Source organism: Seriola aureovittata, chromosome 21 (assembly GCF_021018895.1).
Source record: "Seriola aureovittata isolate HTS-2021-v1 ecotype China chromosome 21, ASM2101889v1, whole genome shotgun sequence".
Lineage (NCBI taxonomy): Eukaryota > Metazoa > Chordata > Actinopteri > Carangiformes > Carangidae > Seriola > Seriola aureovittata.
The window spans coordinates 9,899,680-9,921,389 of NC_079384.1; the positions used below are offsets into that span (position 1 = coordinate 9,899,680).

Sequence of the window (21,710 nt, forward strand, 5' to 3'; positions counted from 1 at the left end):
AGAGTCTGAAATCCCCAAATTAATCAATCAATTAACAAATTAATTCATCTTTCATCTTCTGTATTCAAACAGGAAGTAGGTGTCATCGTGATTGTACTGAACACAATGTAAGTTCATCATTTTCAGATTTATCCATGTAGCCTGGAGGATTATTTAACAGATGCAAGCATTTATCATACACTCCTACTGAATAGTCAGTCTCATACCAACTCACAAACTAATGATTAAAACAGTTAAAAGCCAATCAATTCTGGCCAGTGGACATTATGTTTTTGTTTTTTCTGCCATGAGGAGTTTTGTATGATTATGATATGGTCCACACTTTTGTGACTAACCGCTTATTGTCACTGTGGCACGAACACTTGCCAAGGCCAGAGAGGTGAATGCAGCTTCTTAGTGATGTTGCCTGATCTGTATTATCCATTCAAGCCTTTCCCCTACGATTGCCCATGGCAACAGTGAACACTTTTCCACTCCAAACCGCCCCGACTGTCACAGCCTGTGCAGATGATGTCATTACAACACTGATACACATCCCTTCCTCTGGCACTGCCTTGTCTGGAGACATTCACCAATCATAATATGTGCAGGCTCCCAATCCTTCGCACTGGCAACTCAAAGCACCCTGGGGAATCATTTACGACGTCTTGTGGGAGGCCTTGAGGAAGCTTGGAGAATACCTGCGCATCATGTCAGATGCTTTAAGAGGCAGGAATCTGGCAGGTGGGAGAGACAATGGCAGGAGCGAATCAAATCCTTAATCCCCTCCTTCACTTGGGTGAGCAGGGAACTGGGAAGCCAATGTGTGTGTTTGTGTGTGTGTGTGTGTCTGGCTTTGTGTTATTGAACCCAATATCCCGTGTAGCTACGTACTCCAGGCATAATATCTACCGGAGATAAATAGTTCAAATTAGGCTTGCCTTCTTCCTCTTTGTAAATCAGCTGGGTAAAAACCAAAGGCTGGCTCACCTCCCACTTTCCCGTCTTCAATCTTCCACTAAACATCACCTCTGTAGTCTCCAAGGTGCAACTGGCCCAACTGAACATCATTAGTGGCACGCTCTAAAGTCTCTCACAGTTGAGGAAGAAACTCATTGCAGCGCTTTATCAGGTATAAGCTAAATTGCAGCCTTTCCACACTTGCATGCCTCCAATTAAAGACCCCGCCACTTCCCTACTGTGCACCAATATGCAAGACCCCCAAGCTCCTTCTCCCACCCTCATTTCCAAAGCTGAGCGCAGCAGTATAGCTGGAGCACCTGGCAGGGAGCCTCTTTTTCCTTTTGTCCCTGGGCTTTTGAGATGTGCACAGCAGACTCTGTTTGTCTTTCTACCTCTGTAAAGATGTAAGTATGAAGGAGTGGCACTGCATGCAAGCCAATCCAAACTGCTCTTCTGAGTGGCTGTTTTGTGGCCAGTCAATACCAAGACAAAGGATGAGGGACGATGGATGATTTGTGACTGTAAAGTGCACAGAGATTGGCTTCAGAAAAGAAAGGAATAGGTAAAAGGAGAAAAGCGTGCGTGCTAGATGAAACTTTTCTCACCACAGGCAGTAAATTTGCGTCTCATGCTGCCACGTCAATGAGTGAAAATGTAAAATTAAACTCTGCATGCAAACATGAATGAGAAAACAAACACACACACACACACACACACACACACACACACACACACACATACATACACACAATCAATTGAATTTCACAGCAGCTCGTCCCAATTGTAGTTGCTGTTAGTCTGTGCATGTATGTGTGTGTGTTATTACATGACTTGGCTTTTGAAAGCAGGATAATCCTAAAAACCCTTGGTAATCTGGGTAAATTTTAGATTACTCTGTATCAACAGAGATCAAAATAGGCTTCATTCCTCTCTCAAATCTTCCAGGGTACACTTATCTCTTATGGTGGTTCAACAATTGTGGCCACAACACAGCTTTCGGTGGAGAGCAGGTGCTTGCGTGGAGTGGGGATACAAGACAATTTGGATACAGTTTTTGTATTACAATTGTCAATACTTTATTTTTGTCCTCTAAAAGAGGTTGGTGATGAGGTCATGGCACCAAATTTACTCCTAAAAAATTCTTAAACATGATTTGGCGAATCTATAATAATGATTTTATAATACTTTTTTGTTATAGGTATTTCATGGGTTTTGCATATAGTGATCCATCTATTTTGGATCTATCCATCTATTTTATGGACCGACTTATCACTTACAGTAATAAGTTGTATAAATGACATTTAGAATACATAACCATTATATACTTTTGTGCTAACAGAACCAGTTAGTCATACTTCAAGGTGGTTCAGGAGCACATAAAGAAGACAATACAACAGAATTTAAGAACGAAAACAAGGCGAAAGAACGAACTGAACTTTTAACACAACAAAAGTGAAAAGCGGGGCCTCTACACAAACTTGGTGTCTGGCCTTTAAGCTCCCAAATCCTTCTGTTAGATGAAAGCAAAAGCTTATATAACAATAATAGAAGAGGGTCTATCTTTGCTTTCCATGAGATTTTTATATTCATGACAGGTCTGGCAAGCTGCAGTTTAGATGATATCATATGCAGGTTGTTTATATACTGCATATGGATATGTGGAGTACAAAGTGTACACACCATGGGCGGATGGAGATGACTCTTGGCTCCTCACTATAGAGCCCTCTGGAAACGAGCCCACTTCAATGTAACATCTGTGATGGGCGGTGTCTTGCATTCAGCCCTGCACATGTGACATGTAACACTCACCCACCTTCTTTCTGTAGCATCTAAGTAGGTTTTCCACCAACAGTAAACACTCTCTCTCTCTTTCTACTGAAACATTGTGTACATGTGTACATTCAGTACCATCTGCGACACATGGAAATGTCTCTCTGAATGGAATCTAAATACATCCACATTTTGTATGTTTACGCGGAGGGAAGATTAAAATATTCAACAACATTGATTTTTTTTCTTTCATCTTCTTTCATTTGATACATAAATTATAATAAAACAAATATCTCTCCAACACAAAATACAGTATTTTTCCCTTGCTGTAATCTATGCTTTTCTATGCATATTAATGAATAATATTACCTCAACAGGTCTCTTGAAATGATGAAATAAATCAATTTGAGAAGGAAGAAATAATGTTAGACTCATTGTTCCCACCTCGTAGATATATTAAATCTGTGAGCTCATAGATAAAACTGTTGTTTTAAGGGGCCACAAGATGAAAAATCACTGGAAGTCATCACCTCAAACAGTACTACAGCAGTATTACAGTATAGGAGCAGCCACAGTGCATATAAAGCTTTTTACCTTAGGAGTTAATGCTGCTGTCTGAGATTCTGAGTGTGTTTTCCAATATGCTCATCAAACTGCTTCACAGGATTACCTTCAGCTACTGTTAAACATGCATGTCCCTGAAACACAGTTGTAGCCCTCTGGAAGGTATGTTTAATCCTATGCCTCAGTCCTTTTGAAATTCATAGTGATATGAATAGAATAATAATAAGAAATGTATAGTATATTTTACTGCAGAGTTTTAAAAATGTATAACGTTTAAAATAACATATTAAACAAACTGTCTTTATATTTAACCTTCTCACTCCTCCTGTGCTGTTATCTATTTTTTTCCTTGAATGTCCATTTTTGTTGCAAAACACAATAAGATGCAGCTAATCTCAAAGAACACCATAAAAATCTCCTGATCTGGGCACACAGGAAAATTGATGTCTGCCTGTAGAAGATAAAATAAATCCCATCGTGAAAACCGGGCGCCATGAGGGAGCATGAAACATGCTTCCTGACACTGGCTTGTGACCCCATTAATGGACTCTCAGTGGGCCTGGTGGCATCAAACAGAAGGCAATAGGAGTTAAGTTTTCTCTCTGACTCTTGGTGCAGAGGAGCCAAGTCACTCCATAAAACAGTGTGAATTGGTAAAGCCGCAGTCTCACGGGAAAGGCTCGGGGCCTCCAATTTCTCTTCCTTGTACCTCTGACTTTTGCTTTATTTTTTAACTACACTACACAGCTGTCATGGGGATTCAAAGACTTTAGGGGAATTTTTCATGAACAGTACGAAACTGAAGACTTTCCTTCCTTTTAGCTAGACTAAAGCAAAGCAAGATTAAAGACCATAATAAAAGATACAGGAGGGTTTATGTGCGGGGTTTAATTCTAATATCTGCACTGTAGCACCGGCTGTGTGGCGGCCAATAAAGAAACACAGTATCATGATTTTCATTTTGACTGTGTCTAGTAAATAAATAATGTTTCTTATTGTCCTCATAATTGCTCATATTCAGAGGCTCCACATTGTCACAACACTGTATTGGTGTATGGTCACTTGTGAAAAAAATGGACATATATATATATATATATATAATATTAAGCCTAAAGTAGATAATGCAGCAACTGAAAACATCTATATTCCCATGAATTAAACACAGTAACATGTTATAACATTACTTCTTACAGTATGTACTGTAACAATGTAGAATAGCTCTCTGTTCTAATTGTAGGTTGTAGAAATCAGTTGTTTTTTTGGGTTTTTTTTTACTTTTACATCGAAGCACAAGTAGAACTACTGTATGTAAGCATTTGAATAGACCTGATAAAAACCTTTCATCTCAGGCAGTTTGCAAGTCAGTATGTCCGCGAGTGTAGAGACACTTTTTATTTATTTACCGGATGGTGTTTTAACCAATATGCCTGACTAAATAAAAGCCTTTAATCTAGCCGCTCCGCTCGCTCTGCTAAGAGTGCTAGAATGTTTTGTTTCCTTAAGGCACCTTTATGTTCCTTGGACTTACTGCAGGTAAAACTGCTTTTTATTGTACACAAGGAATGAGAAACACAACCATATATGTACTAAAATTGTACAAAAAACAAAAAAAAAACCCCCTAATGACTATTTGGATTTCTCTTCATTAGAAAATAGTTCTTGCGCAGTGTTATGTGCTGCAAGAGTTAATCAGAGGCTGATCTCACTGGATTAATATTTATCTTACTGATACAGTACAGTCAGAGATTCGCTCAAGGCCATGTAGCATGTACTTGGTATGGATTTGTTTTCATGTTGCAGATCAATACAACAATAGTGTAGGATAAAAAAAAAACAGAAAAGAAGGCGTACTTGGGTCTGACAAGATAGCATCTGTCTTGGGTACAAACTGGTCACAGCGCAGGCCATGGTAGCCCTCCTTACACCTGAGAGAGAGAGAGAGAGAGAGAGAGAGAAAAAGAGAAAGATTTGAGATTAGAAGTTGACAAACCAAGCAAAAAGAACTGAAGTACAACATGAACTATCAGCTGAAGAGACTTTCAGATAAGGAAAGTTAAGAACAGGAAACCTAGACAGAGAAGTAAATGGACGGTAAAAAAAAAAAAAATGTAGAGTGCTCACTGAGGACTGAGGTGGTGGAGGGAGATACACAGAAACTGTCGAGAGGGGTGGGGTGAGAGGAAAGAGAGGAAGGGGAGGATAGTTGGGCAGGCCTAAGCAGCGCCTGCAGTCTCACTGATAGCACATGACTGACAGGAATGCCAGGTCCCAGTGGAAGAATGGGGTACTGGGATGGAGAGTGCTTGGCGTGATGCAGACGACGCAAGATGTACAGCGGAAGGGAAGCTGCCACAGTTGGAACACTCATATAAACAAAGTCCTGGCAGAGTCCAGATATTTGCCTTCATCACCAAATAAATATCCCTCCACTGTTGATGCCTGCAGATCCCTCAGCAACTGTCATAAATATATCCAATGAAATTATGACATTTAAAGTCGGGGCTGTCTATGTTGCAATATTTTAGAAATATCCTTTAATATACAAGGACTCTGCTTGGTTGTAATACATTATGATGCATCTATAATTCCTGTTAATTAGGGATTTCATTTCCCAATCCTTTGCGGATTATTTGAAAGAATAACAGAAAAAACAAATTGTGCTTTCAAAATTAAAAAAAATAAATAAAAAGTTACAAAAGCTTGAAGTCAACATAAAATAAGGGACAAAAATAGAAAGTCTGGAGCTGTTCCTCAGGACTCAGCCCTAGTTTGGCACAATCCTCAATTGTTTTGTTTTTTTCTCAAAGAGGACTTAAGCATTTTTCATTCCTGTCTTCAATAGTGGCCATACTGTGAGCACATTCAGTGGGCTGATCCATCCCTCTGCTCTTTCATGGCTTAGGGGAGACAATTGGGGGGATTTGCTTTGATGTGTCTGTTTCAACATAAACTTGTACATGAGTGAGCGATGTGTCAGAATTGTCCATATTTTCTTTATTCCATCAGTCAGTGACATATTGTTGGTGAACTGGGGGGGATTTGCACTCGCAAGTTGTCCGTCAATATCTGTCCACCATATTTCCACCTGCGTCACAGATCCTACATACAGTATAACGCACTGGGTGAGTGGCAGGCAGGAAGTGGACCATTCAGTCTTACTCAGCTCGGCTTGACCTGATAAATGAAGACGGAACAACAGCGCCGACAACAAGTGAGCTATGTAAAAACAAACGGAGCAGCAGTTGAGATCACAAGTGTCTGGTTAGGGTTGGGACCAGAGTGAAAACTGTGATAGATTGTCATCTTTTTTTTTTTTCTTGACACCTCAAGCTGTAGTTTCAGCTCCATTTGTTCAGTGCGTCTCAGTTCAATATGTGCATTTTGTTATCTCTTCTGTTTACTCTGTGATGCAGAATGGAAACGCACAAGTGATGAAAACAAATAGAAAATATCTCAATATCTAATTTCATGCTGGTTCAAAGCTGATGATAGTGCTAATGCAGCCACATCACCATTTTCTAAGGGTGTCTGTTTTTTTGTTTTTTTTTGCTTTCCAGTTTGAGCCTGTTTAGGAACCTGCTCCTGCCAAGGTGGGTGGAGTAGCAAAAGGTGAGGTTGTGCCTTGGTGCCATGGTGACGCAGTGCAATTTTTGGCCTGGATCCATTTTCACTTACGCAGAGCACCTCATAGCAAAAGATTCAAAAACCATTCAGTGGGTTATGTCTTGATGAAGATTTGAAGGTGTATTAGCTGATTTTTGTTATTGTTTTTACAAAAGAACTCATTACAGCCACTTTAGGAAAATGTTGAATAAAGATGTAAAAGTGATGGGTGTGCTAGACAGTGAATGTGGAAAGCTTTTCAAAACTGAGTTCCATTCATAGTGATCAGCAGCCCTGTCAAGCTGCAGGGCGTGATCGTTGAAACGGTCATTCTGTATTATGTGGCAGTAAAAATCTCTCTAACAGCACCTTTAAATAGGGGGGACTCATTACTCTTCAACCGATGTATGAAAAATATCCTTGAATTAAGCCCTCTAAATCTTCAACCCCAAACTCTTTGTGTCATTTCATTTCCAAAGTAATAAGCAAAACACACAAAACCTCTATAGTTCTCCGCTCAGGCAAAGGAGGGGATAAAGAACTTGATTTTCTACTGTCACCGTCTCTCCTACAGATGTCTACCCCTTAATCAAATTGAAAAGAATGACTAATTCAAACACCCTGGCATTCTCTGAAGTCTCTCATCCTCTCTTAAAATCACATACACACACACACACATGCCCGATTATGCTGTGTTATGTCGTCTTTCAGAGCAGCACACAGAGCTATAGCTATACAGTAATTCTGCTGGGGTTGATTACTGATGCTTCCTGGAGATATTTTGGGGAAACAATTGTGCGGATATGATGACATAACAGATCACAAAAGATCACAAAATCTTACAATGTTATCATATGTCAGATGATAATGCTCCATAATAATGCTCCATTTTAAAAAGTATTCATTCATATATTGCCCAAGTCTTGACCACTGTGCATTTGTGAGCCAGGCATAGGATAATTAATTATATGCATAACAGAGTATCTAGTGTAATAAGAATTTTAAGCATCAATTGGATTTGTATGGTCACTGTTCGTAATGCACTCAATATGCATTTTAGGGACAACATAGGCGAACGTCAACATGATTAAAGTGACCTGAAAAACATGCATCGATGAAAATCTGAAACAGAATATCCGTTTAAAAGTTATCGTTAATCACCATAGAGACAGACCATTAAATCAGAGTGGACATTTTACAGTGAAATGGAATATGCAAAAGAACATGCCATATGATGCGTAAAGCACCAGTCCAAATGACTAATGCAAAGATATCAGATTAATTACCAAATGAAAACTGCTTTTGTATGGGGAGAAGTTAAGTCAGCGCCACAGTTGGGGAGGGGTGGAGTATCGACACACACATCCATCTTACATCTGATGTTAAAATTGAATATTTGCATGAACTTTTTGTAAGAAACGTTGTATATCAAAGGAAACAGGAGCCTTTAGCTTTCGCTAATGTTCTTGGTACTGATATAAACTTTGGGCATCCCTTTGTTCTATTCAGCTGAAAACTGAATCCTTGATTAAATACAAAACACATGCACTGCCACTTCTTCTTCTTTTTTTTTTTGTCAGCGTGCCAATCTCAGTCAAACAGCCAATGATGTATCGTAAAATCCAGGGCGGCACCCAAGGCAACCAGTCAGATTTCAAGGGTAAATCATTCCTCCGCTCGCATCACTTGCCTCTGCCCTACCTCACACCTTTTATCCCTGAGAGTGAGCTGAGACGCCTTGTTAGTATTCTGAATCACAAACCCAAAGGCAGAAAGCCTGTCTGGCTATCTGTTTACGTCTGGGCTTGCTTTCTGTTTGTCTATGTCTCCATCTCTCCCCTCCTACCATCTTTGTAGCACTGTGAAACAAGCTCAGCCATCCCTCAATGAGATGCAAACAATGCTTTGTAAATGTGTTTGTGTGAACATGGCGTCGAAAGCCTGAATAGATGATAAACAATATGAGATAATGACGCGCTTTGAGTGAGTGTTTGGGTGTGTATCTCCACTGAGGGAAAATGGGAGAACAAGAGCTTGTACTGTATTTGTGTGTTTGTGTGTTTGTGTATTTCAAAAAGGGGGAAATATCTCACAGTGAGCCCAGATGTGTGTGTATGTGTGGACTGGAACACGTAGGTAGGCCTTTTTGAATGTGTGTGTCTGTTTATATCCTGCAGCCACTGTGTGTATATACAGCAGCTATAGACTCGGAGCATGTTTTCCCCCACTGCTCCAGAGCTGTCTGTGACTACCCAGCTGCCTTTAACACATGTTCCAGTCACAGGGAAAACACACCTCTAAATCTGGAGGATGACAGAGGGGTGGGGAGCACTGCCTCATGACTAATTACCATTCTGCCTGTTAATTAGCGTGAAGAAAAATAAAGGATAGTCTGAGTGCAAGGGGAGGGAAAAGAGGTTCAAGGAGGAGAGAAGGGATGGGAATGTGTTCAAGTCAACCAAACTTTTCATTTAGCTTCCGACACCCATCCATATTAACCTCCACATGTCCTATATAATAACTGCATGTGAGCTACAAGTGATGTGGCACAGGGCAGGTACCATAGCTCACTGGAAATTAAAACTGCCCCAGGTGTGTTGAGCACTTCATGTCTAGACTGACTCAGGCTTGCAACTTGCTTTTGCTTTTTTCTTGTCATTGATAGTTTTAAGAGCATCAATTGTGAAATACAGAATTTGAAAAGGGGCTTAATCACTCGCTTTTTCCAGTATCTGCTGACAACCAATTCTGTTGTGCAGCTTATGGTGGTCTTTAATTAATTTAATACGGTCATGGTTTTACAAGAGAATTGAGTAATTTAAGTTCAAAGTTCATTCTTTACTTTGGACACAGCGGTTAACATTGTTTTCTCGAGCACTCTGAAGCGCCTCTTTGCTTTTTGCGAAGACATAGATGGAAAGATCAACCTTACTCTCACATCACAAAGACTGGAAACGGGGGAAAATTGTGCCCTGCAGCCACGAAATAGCAGCACACATACGATGCGCCTGTAAAGCTGGTGAACTTTAGCGGTGCTTGTATGCAAAGTTTGTTCCCTTTAGACAATAATGTTTATGCTAAGCTAAGCTAACCAGCCCCTGGCTATAGCTTGAAGTGGCAATAGACAACTTTCTCTCCTTGTGCTTCCAAGTGGTATCAATGTTGTTTCCGCTGACACAAAGAAGAATATAGTACATTTCACCGCTGCTCATTTTTAGAAAGGTCACTGCCAGGAAATGTGTTCTTTGTATAGATTATCGAACAGACAAGCAATAATTTGTTTCTGGCTGCTAGCTGTAGTGTTAGCAACATGGCTGCCGCTATCTGCCTGGCTACTGTCCAACACAAGAGACAACTGTAAGAATCCCAAATGAACAAGAAACCTCTGATCTCGGTGCTCTGATGAAGGCAAAATAAAACACTTGGTTGTATTAATAAGTACGCATGGTTTGTGACTTACTGATCTAATAGAAATAAATACAACTGAATGTTGGTTTTGGACCCACATGGTCAGACTGGCCATAGGGACTCCCAGGACAAAGCCAGCTGGGCTGCCACATTGTATTGATGGATGGTAAAAAAATGAATCAGTCCCAGAGGATAAGTCCAGGGTTGAATTTATGTCCCAGTCCAACCAACAGGGTCTCTCCACTGAGTGAACAACCGTCCAAGGTTCACTCTTGTTTTATTTCAGTTTCTGTCACTCTCCCTCTTCTCCTTCTTTGCCTTCTCCAACAACGGGGCTCTTCTTCCGCCAGGTAGAGTTTCCACAGTTTCTCCACCATTTCCGCTACCTGGGGAAAGCTACCAATAGCTATGCACTTCTTCTGTGCCGATAATTAAGCATTGATTTTTCTGCGAAATGTCATTGTTGATTGCAGAAAAAAAAGTTCATTGTGAGAGTGAGGCTTAACTAATCGAAACATAGATGGTGTCATTATTCTCTAGCCATAACATCCTGCAATCAACATTTACTTCAAAATGATAAGTTAATACAAAAAAGTTAAAGTTACTGTTCCTTCAGTGTTTTACTGTACAGACATGAGCTTAGTATCAGTCTTGTCCTTCAACTCTCAGCAAGAAAGAAAAAAAGTATTTCCCAAAACATCGAACAATTATTTTAAGGACTTCTCGTCTATGCTAGCTTTGAGGCTGAGGTTCAAAGTTCATTTTTGACCTTGACCAAACTGCATTCAGAAATATTGAATGGAGTGTTACTGTTAAATGGTCTGCACTTTTATAGCACTTTTCTAGTCTTAGAGACCACTCAAAGCACTTTGCAATATATGCCACATTCACCCATTTGCACACACATTCACACACCATTATTCTGATGGAGCAGCCATCATGGGTAATTTGGGGTTCAGTATCTTGCCTGAGGATACTTCAAAACACAGACTGGAGGAGCCCAGGATCGAACCACCGACTTTCTGATTAGTGGAGCATCCATCCAGAAGCATCTAGAGAGGTGAGTCTTGATTCAAATTAAATTGTATAACTGCCTTGTTTTGTCTTTTTGCTGTATATGTAACACTGGAATAAATTAATACATTTTGCATGTGTGTTCTGTTGCAATAAGGCTAAGAAATTGATTAATATTTTTATTAAAATACATTATGTAGTGCATATTGTATGCAGCTTTATAGACAATTTATAATGTATGAAAATATTTTTGTGTGTATGTTATTTCTATTTCATAGTTTCTTTTTAATTGGTGGCCTATAGCCTGAGCTACAGTTGGATGAATTAACAGATGGCAATTCTTCTGATTGAAAGCAGATGGGGATATGTAGCTGCATTGAAAATTCCATCCCTGAGTAGAACATTTGGCATCCTGTATGGGTTCTTTAGTATGGTTATGCCATTTAAAAAAAGAGAAGGTTAAGTGCAGCCACAGCCTTACTCTATCAATGTGAAAAGCTCTCTAGCATCATGTCTTGATTTATCTGGATGACATACTGTATGTACAACTAAAGCTGGCTAGCTCTGAACTGAAGGACTTAACTACCACCAGCTTTTACATGTTAGTTGTTTGTGCCAAAATGAAATGAGTAACTTTTTATGCTGGCATACACACATGCCACAGAAATACTAGTAAACCAACGAGGAAGAGACACTGCACGCTACTAAAATGTTGGCACTTGATCTAATCTATGCACGATGATGATTAGGTTAAGTTAGCAGAAAGTATCTACCAATAATCTGAAGCACAGCTAATGTTGGACTGAATCCGTTTTCCCTTAATTCTCTGACTTCTTCGAAATCTCAGTCTCACTATCAAAGGCAATCATTATTTGGCAGCAGGGGTTCTCACCACACTCACTAGACACATTTATTACACTGCACCAAGTCTTTTGACTCACTGCCACATTTCATATGGCACACCAACTGGTTGGAGTTGATGTTAAGTATTACTGAATTGGGCGTTACCCTTAATTTCCATAACTTGACCGACAAGTCATGCATAGTAAAATCAAGATTTGCATATGCATGGCAATCACAGATGCAATATGGCATTATGTTAATTGCTAAATACTGAAATAAATTATTTAAATTCCATTCACTGTGTGGGGTGTGCCAATACTGAGGTATTTTTAATTTGCCCATTTTTGAGATATAGCACCTGCTGCAGTCCATGATACATACCTATTTCATCAAGTGTGTAAATACAGCACTGGAGGAGGCTGAAGGCATGCAGCTGATTTAAGCTGCGCTTGCTTTCCACCACAGCCTAATTTTTACCACTGGGAAGGTCGGGATGACTGACTAAAATCCATTTTTTATGGGAAGAAAAAAGTAGATCTCCAGTGGTCTAATTTCTTTTATAATAAGAAACACACACATACACATATCGCACCCACCACATGCATGCATGCATACACACAGGCATAGCACTGCTTCACTCTCAATATCACAGCCTAATCAGTGGCTGACACTTCCCTCATTGTTATTGATGGGCTACGAGAGAAGAATAGGCTATGAGTTTGCTGCAATCTGGCCAGATTGTTCTATGGTTACAAAAAAAAAAAAAAAAACACAAATCAAGGCCAAAATGCCTGAAATAGACAGTTTTCGTCCTTTATCACATAAGCCATACATATTGCTATCTGTCCTGTGCAGCAGTGCAGCAGGGAAAGTAGGGTGGACATGATTTATACCTTGAGTGAATTTGATGGATGTCCATTACTATGTGTGAGCTGTTTACATACAAGAGTGATATGCAGCTGCCAGGATGTGTCTGTTGAAAACTTTAATGCTAAACCAAGAAGAGGCCAAAAAGACATAAAGCTAGAGGGACGGCTGTCACTGAGGAACTTTTCTTCCTATGATGCGACCATAGCAGTTAAATAATTGGCATCATAAATTTTAGGAGATTTAATTACTTTGATGACAAAACAGCACAATAATGAAGGTATTTCATTTGCTATGGACATGGAAAGTACGATGTGTGATATACAGCTCTATAATACCTTGAATGAAATCTAGACTGTCAGTCACACATCTGTAGTCTCAGATATTGTGCATGCAAACACAACTGCAGTTAATTAGAGCTTCATTATGGTTCTTACTAATGAGCCTCTTTACTGTAGTAGTAAATACATGGTGAATAAACTTAAGTAAGTTTGTACTGTCGCCATTTCTTTTATAAGGTTTCACTATTTTTTGGGTCTTGAATACATTTAGCAGCCCTGGTAACTAGTGTTTACAGTATACTGCATTTTCTTGAGCTGTACCCTGGTGTAATTGCTGCTGCAATGTCCCCATTTTGCTGCAGGGATCATTACATTTTCATCAGCTAAGACAGTAAACAAGGCGACTGCAGCCATTTCATTCATCAAGATAAACACGCACACTTACACAGTCTCACTATCAAATGTCATCTGAACTAACTAGCAAAATAAAATATTTCAATAGGCGCATGGCACAAAGAGCAATGCGGCACACGATGTTCTGGTCTGGTGTGCTCAATCTACAATGCTCCAAGAAGTCATTAAGCTCGTGGAGGATGAAGATGTCCCCGGCTTGTTTGCCTTGCACGTCAGCGGTGCTGAACGTGAAACCGGGAGCTGGCACTGTATCACGCAGGAGTGCACACTGCATCATGACGGAGCTCCCAAGCTGCGAGTCTGTAACAGGTGCTGTTTCAAAGGACTGGAGATAACAGAGGGGAAAGAAAGGGTGAGGGGAGACGGACACAGACAGGGAGAGAGAGAGAGGGGTGGGGGTGGGGGGTGGTTGCTGCTGAAGGGGATGTATTCCTCTTCATCTTCAGAGATTTCTTTCTGCTTTCTCTTTCTGTATGTTTGTGTGTGTGTGTGTGTGTGTGTGTGCCCGTACACGTGCACACAATAGCAAAAAATAAATAAATAAATAATAAAAAAAAAAATACTGGCAGACTGGGAAATTCTATTCTGTTTTTGAAGAGAATAATACTTTAAGCTCCGCTCTTGAAGATTAAGGATGAATTTTACCAGCAGTCCATACAGGTTAAATATTCATAAGATTTGCACTTCTAACCTGGTATAATACCAGACACCTGCATTGTGTACTATTAACCCCTGCACGTAACCTTCCACTGACACATTTTATCATTTTGCCTTTCCACTTCTCGTGATCCATAATTTAGAGGTTTACTGGAAAAACTGCTTCCACACTGGACTAAAAGAAAAACAAAAAGAGATTCTCTTTGCTGTCTGGAACAAAAGACCTTTTTCTGATGTATTTTCCAAAGTCTTTTGTCTTCTTATTGCTAAATATAGGCACAGAGCATCATCAATAAATATATTCTGTTTAGAGGCGCCAAAGCAGAAACAATCGACATCTTATATTCCATGGAGTGAAAGCCATGCCATAACCAGCTATCACTGGGTTTCCATGCAGCTGTGTTGTTATTTGCATCATGTTCCTGTTAACCATATTGTATGGGCCATTCAACATTCAGTGATACCATAGATATACAAATTCTGACTGATGTCTTTATTAAAAGTTATCAAATTTTTCACTGTGTTATTTGAAATCTTTTGGCCAGTGTACAGAGAGTTCAGCCTGTCATTCCTTCAGCCTTCAGGGGCGCAATTTGGAAAACGGATTACAACATTATGTTAAACAGCAAATTTACAGTACTCTTTGATTTCTAGGTTTTACCAGCAATTATGTAAAGTCTATATTTATGGCCCTGTGTGTTCATCTAATGACGACTTACAATTTGTACGCGCAAAACTATTACCACCACAGATGATTGTATTTGTCAGTCGGGTAATTTGGGAATTCCGAGATGATAAGAGGGTTAACCGCCTGAATACTTTGACTGAGATCATCCTGACTATTTTTAAAGACACCAAAGAAGCTATGAGAGCCAGCCATCAAAACACATCTTCCTGAATCACCGGAGACATTTCTGTAACTTTTATTATTCATTAGACTTCTCCTTTTGCCAGACGGCCTCAAACACAGACTTGGCTTCCTCTGCTATGATGCATTACATTACGAATTTAGCAGGGGTGCTTGAACTGTACCTTGAGAGGACATAATGCGATTATTAAACTATTAAAGAAAGATGGCGTGAGAGAGTGAAAAGCAGCACTAGAGCTCCTGCTTGTCAACGAGGTGTGTAAACGCTTATCCTCCTTGGTATCATTTACATTCCCCTTTAGAACTGATGCCATGCAAAAGTAATTAAGTTCAACCGTGCTGTTTGGATCCATGACAACAGATGGAAAAATACAGTCCTGACATAACTCATTACTTGTGAGTGATTGAGTTGCATTCTTATTTGTAAACAGCTTTGTCTGACTTTACCAAAGGTGCCAAGAATTGTAGTAGGCGCGGCACATTACATCACCACAGCGGGAGCAAGAGTGACCTGAATAATTCACCTCCTTCTGGTAAGTGAAGCTGTATGTATCATCGCATCATAGTCTTGCACGCACGCATTGTCAAAAAGTGGGGGCCTGTGTTTGAGTTGATGATCCTCTCAGAATAATGCAGATCACTCGGATGTTCTATAGAGGAAACATGACTTGAGTGCATTTAAATCTTGAATGGATTTAAATGTGTAATTTCTTACAGAGCTGAAAGAGAACTCGTGTTCATTTTGCGTGCATTTGCTTTACATGCTTTCAAATAAACATATGTGTGTTGAGTCATTTCAGAAAGTCATTTGTAAAATTAAATAAAAATGTCTTTAGTTTGAGGATGTAACCGTGCTCATTATTCACTTATGAAATCTGTGTGTGAAATCTATTTCCCTGCATTTTCTTTTGATAAGAACAGTAATGGCGCCATAGATAAATAACTGTCAAGAAATGACCTTTATCTAAACAAGTGCTTCGGTTTGTAAATAAGCACAGCATTAAACGAAGAGATCTCTTGATTATCATGGGGTGAGATGGATGCTTTGGTGTAGACTGGCAATTTAGGCTTAAAGGAGAAGGCACTGCCATTAAAACATGATTATACAGTGATTATAGGATGAGAGAGTGTAGGGTCGGAAGCTGAGATCTTTTGACACGTAGTATCAACGTCTCATGGAGCACTGTCATTTTCTGTCTTCTCAGGAGCAAAAACATCAACTTGCAGCTTTTCACCTTACTTTTGAGTTTACCTCGTAGTAACACATGAATGGTTCATCTTACTCCTCTAATATAAGGAGTGCTGTGTATCTCTTTTTTTGTCTGTGTAAATTACAGAGTATGCCTTTGGGCTTTTTTTTTTTTTTTACTGTTGGTTGGACAAAACAAACATTTTGAGGAAATCTCCTCAGGCGCTGAAAAATTTTAATTTTTCACTATTTTCTGACTTTTTAATACTCTAAACAACTGTGAACAATTAATAAAAAAAGTAATCAGCAGATTCATTGATCATGAAAATATTCAGCGGCAGCGTGACCAAAAATCATCATCAACATATTAACAAGGCACTTTATTGGGAACACCATACTAATACTGGGTAGGGATTCTTCTAAGAGTCAGCTCCATGTTGACATTACTGCATCGACATAATTTGTGAAACATTGTGAAATGTATTCACTGTATATAGCATGGCCATAACTAACAATTACAATGAACAAAAAAAAATCACAAGAAAAATAAAAATTAAAAGTGAAAATGAAATAGAAATAACATAATGAGGGAAATGGACTATATGAAATACCAATACACAGATATATACATATACATATGAATGTAAAAAAGACAATGTTGATGGTATTTGTTGTTGAAAAATGTGGGCAAACAGGATAAACATAGTTGAATCTAGCATTCTCAACTTTCCTGTTTATGGTTATACGACATGAATGTTCACACTAATGTTCACACTTTTAATCAATAGCACAAACACGATGATTGGTCAGTGTGCTGGCATACACAGTGATTTTTACACCAGGAATGGGTGAGAAACACTGACAGTGTGAATGCCCCCAGGAGCTGCAAGCAAATACTACTATCATGTGCACAGGATTATGATGCAGTTTTCTCCACAAACGTCAATGATATTAGTTATGCCCATATCCGTGCTCCTCGTCTTGCCCTACATAGTACAAATCTGGCTCTGGTTTTTATGTATCTCAGGGATCATTCTGTGCTGTGATGCATAACAGAGTGCAAAACCCACGACGCCACGTGGCTCCAGGTGTTTCCTCTGATCTGCATTCATATCAGGAGCTCAAGGATGTCGAGCTGAGTAAACTTTCGCTCTTCCAAGGGCTGAAATATTGCTTTGCATTTTTTCCCTCATGAATGCCCACTCACCGTTCAGTGGGGTCACTTTTTTTTTTTTTTTAGCTTTTTGAAAATTATTTTCTGTAAAGAAAGAGGAGAGTGCTGCCTTTTGTGCCCAATGTTTTGGATGCTGCTGACATCTGCCGCTACAACCTTAATCCTGTCGGCTACATTCAGCATGATTGAGCTCAAATCATTGCAAATGCTAATAACTCCAACGGACCTATACATACACACTTGCAAATGCACGCGCATACACACACACACACACACACACACACACACACACACACACACACACACACAATTACAAATACCCAAACACACACAAAGAGTCAAGGCAGAGCTTTGTCTGTAGATGAACTGACTTGAAGCCAAACCCTCTGGCTCAGCTACAGTATCAGCTGTAAAAGATGGATTAGGGTCCTCTATAACTACTCTCACACTGAGGCACAATGTAATAAGTTGTGTGTGTGTTTGTGTGTACGCCTCTGTGTGTGTGTGCGTGGGTGTGCTAGAGAAGAGCAGCTACATCTTAAAGTGACTGGCTACACACAGCTACACACTGTGGCTCCTCTGCGTTGAATGTGGTATGTTTACTTCTGCAAGCTGCCTACAAGTGCGAGAGGTTTAGAGGAGTGTGTTCTGATAGAGACGACTGGAACAGCTTACACTGCTCTCTAACAGAACCCAAACAAGTGTCTGGGGGAAAGAAGAGATTGCTCCCATTGTGATCAATCTGACTGCCTTAGCCAACCATCCTTGAATAGATGGTCACATTTCTTTACTCTGCAGGCAGACGCTGCCATGCAATACACTGTCATACACAATGAATGGCATCTTAGCCCAGCTTAAAATCTGTCATTAAACTCATATTGTGCCTGGTGTCTTTATAATTATGTCTATACAATATATGACAGTGTAATACTGGCTGAATGCATCCTAAATGTTCCCAGTCACAAATGTGTGTGAGTATAGAACACACTGTTTAAAAGACCTGGACTTTTTTAGTTCGTATTTCACAACTTCAGTGACTTAAAATATGTTCATACTGCTCGGTGCAAATGGAAAAATAATTGATTCCTATAGTGAAAACTGTCTTTATTTCATACTTAAGGAGCGTTAGCAACAGAAACGGCCACATGAATTTATCAGAGAGACAAGGAAACGCTGGTGGTTTTGTATGTTTTAACCCATTAATCATCTATTGTTTATATTTCACCTTCTACCACGGATCAACAAGAATTCTAATTAGGCAATGGTGTCCATTAATTTCTTCAGACACAGGTTTTTGCAGCTGTAAATTCATGTGCTAGTATTATGTGCCAGTTAGTTTTCATAATAGAAAACATCCAAATGAGCTTATACTCGGCGTACACATCAGTGGGTAATATACGTACTTATTGATGCTTTTCCAAATGATACCACAGCTCTGTGCATACATTGATCGCCTTAAAGAAGTCATTTGTTTTGTTTCATGCTGGTATGAACCTGCAGTCAAGTCATTTAAGTCAATTAAGCCAGGTCAATATGGTCATAGTCGTAGCACTGTGCACAAATCCCGCACAAGAAGACTGTACACTTGAACAATCTAAATATGCTATTGATAGATATTAATCATTTTCAAATTGCGCTAGGGAGTTCTAGAAAGTTCTTTTAGCATTCTGATATCCAATTTGTAATACCAGACCCGAGATAAATAGTATATAAGCTGTAATATTAACGCTCATGAGTTAAAATTCACCACCCTAAGCAGGTCAGTGCTTTGACACAACACAAATCTCAGCCCTGGGATCCAGCTGGAACACAAAACAAATACAGTCCTTAGGCAGTGAGAAAACAACCCCCCCCACCCACCCACCCACCCACCCACCCAAAAAAAAAAAAAAAAAAAAAAAAAAGATTTAAGGAATGGATTTCACATTTAGAAGTGAAAAATGAGGCAGCAGGGCAAAGTTATAGCTGCGATGCTAATTGGAAGAGAATTGAGCCAGAGAAATAACCTCACAGTCTCACTGCAGATGTCAACCATATGGATTTTCTGCGTGGACAGTGATCTATATTTACTATACACTCTGTAAATACACCAATATTTTATGATTTACCTATCAGTGAGTTTTTCATGTGAGCAAAGGCTATTTTTTAACTTGTGGACAGCTATGAATTGGTATTGATTAAATTCTTATTCAATTCCCCCAGTTTTGCTGTTATTGCTGGCAGAAGCTGAGATGTACTGCCTGTCTAGGCAAATGTAGCCCGAGCACAGAAATAGATGACCTCTGTTGCTTTAATTACCCTTGATCCCACGCAGCTTGGTCAGTGTGGTCTGTCTAATTTGCTGGACTATATTATTTGCATTCATTATAGGGGGAAAAAAAATGTCCTTAGTAGAAATGCTACACATGCACCTGGTGGATGTTTCACAGCTGATTTGGGGCCAGTTTTCAGTGAAATGACAACATTTAAAAGGAATGCAAAATACTGCGGCAAGATCCGGATGATTTCTATACAATTTGTTTCACTGCCCAAAACAAAAATAAACCCAAATCATGCAACCGTATGAGGCAAGCAGAGCTCCAGCTATGCAGTTGTCAGCGGATATGCCTCCACGTTTAGCCTTTGGTTAAATTCACTATATCTATCTGTGTCACACTTCAGAATCACGGTTAAAAGGATGAACATGAAAGTGATGGGCAAAAGAAATGAAAATGAAGGGTGGGTGAGCCTGGGAATTATAAGAGGGAAACCGTCAACGTGGAGTGCATCAGTGTCAGTCAAGCTCCAACCCCAATGATGGTGGCTAATTAGATTTTCCCATGCTCAACAAATCATGCTGATAGGGAGAAACATTTTGCAACTCAATAGCCAGCTGACATACACTGATAGCATTGTCAACAGAGTCAGCTGTGCTGCCTGCTAACATGGTTCGAGTGGAAAATTATGGTTGATATTACAGATGCATGTTCTGTTTACATGCAGTGACGGGTACTGTGGAGGAGAAAATGAAATGAAATGAATGAAAGAATGAATGAATGACCTGAAAATAAATAATAGGAATAGTTGCAGAGAAATAAATAAACATGCCAAGATCTTGTATTGTATATAGACAATTATATATTTCAAGGGAAAGCAGTCTCAGAGATTTGGACCCTTCTGTATATATCCACAGGAAATGATGCAGCATGTACACAATTTTATCTCACCGGTAACAGCCTTACTGTTTGCTGTTCACAGTCTTTACACTGTGTCAGAGCTCTATTGAGTTAATGCTAATTGAACATGTCCTCCTCTCGCTGTTTCGTATTAAAACCATTCAGCTGGTGAAACATAAGGTGGCTTTTACTGTAAAGCAGTCACAGGAAACACAGTGTATTTGTCTTATGTCCATATGTGAAACCTACTACAGAGTTTGTTTTGGGTGTATATCTGACACAGTAGCTGCCCATGTCGTGATTGCTGTAGTATCAAAGTGCACTGGCTGTGACCATAGGTGCTGAGGTGCTGCAAAATGAACTGAAATCTTAAGGAGTACTATAACTTTAATTATTGTGCTTGCCCAGCTCAAATAATAGACCTTTCACCTTCGGTAATGTGTTACTTGATTGCTTTACTTGGCTGATTACTGATAACAAGACTTTTTTCATGAAACAAACTTCAAATCCGGCAGAGGCCCACTGCAAAGGACAGCAATGCTTCCCCTGATTACCTGTTCCTCAGTGTAGAGTCTGTGAACTCCTGGTTTGATTGCTGTGCCTGTTATGTGCGTCAGCACAGAACACCCACATAAAGTGAAATTGTTTAGCATTTTGTGCAGCAGCAGCAAACACAGAGATATCTATCAATCTATCTGTACCTTCAACCCATCTGCTACATGGTGATGTTTGGTTAAATTATTCATTTCCATCTCCTCACTAATCACATCCTTGTTTGACCTTGATGCTGCAGACAGTGTTTTAAATGTTTCAAAGGAATTTAGTTAAAAACGAGCTCTAAAGCCTTTAATAATCTGTCATGCTGGATGCCCTACATGCTGTTGCTCAGAGCCTCTCTCACAGTCTTCCAACCAGTCAGTGCTGCTGCATTGTGGAGTGGTAAAAATCTTCAATTGTAGTC

The 21,710-nt window shown here is 39.6% G+C and overlaps 1 protein-coding gene across 2 annotated transcripts in view; it reads right to left on the reverse strand.

The window, feature by feature from the left end:
* The window catches only part of nrg3b (neuregulin 3b), a 183,752-nt gene that overhangs the window by 26,874 nt on the left and 135,168 nt on the right, over window positions 1-21,710 (reverse strand). For both annotated transcript variants that reach the window (XM_056366108.1, XM_056366107.1), the window contains exon 3: window positions 5,128-5,201. In XM_056366108.1, coding sequence (XP_056222083.1) covers window positions 5,128-5,201 — 74 coding nt within the window. The remainder of the gene's footprint in view (window positions 1-5,127; window positions 5,202-21,710) is intronic.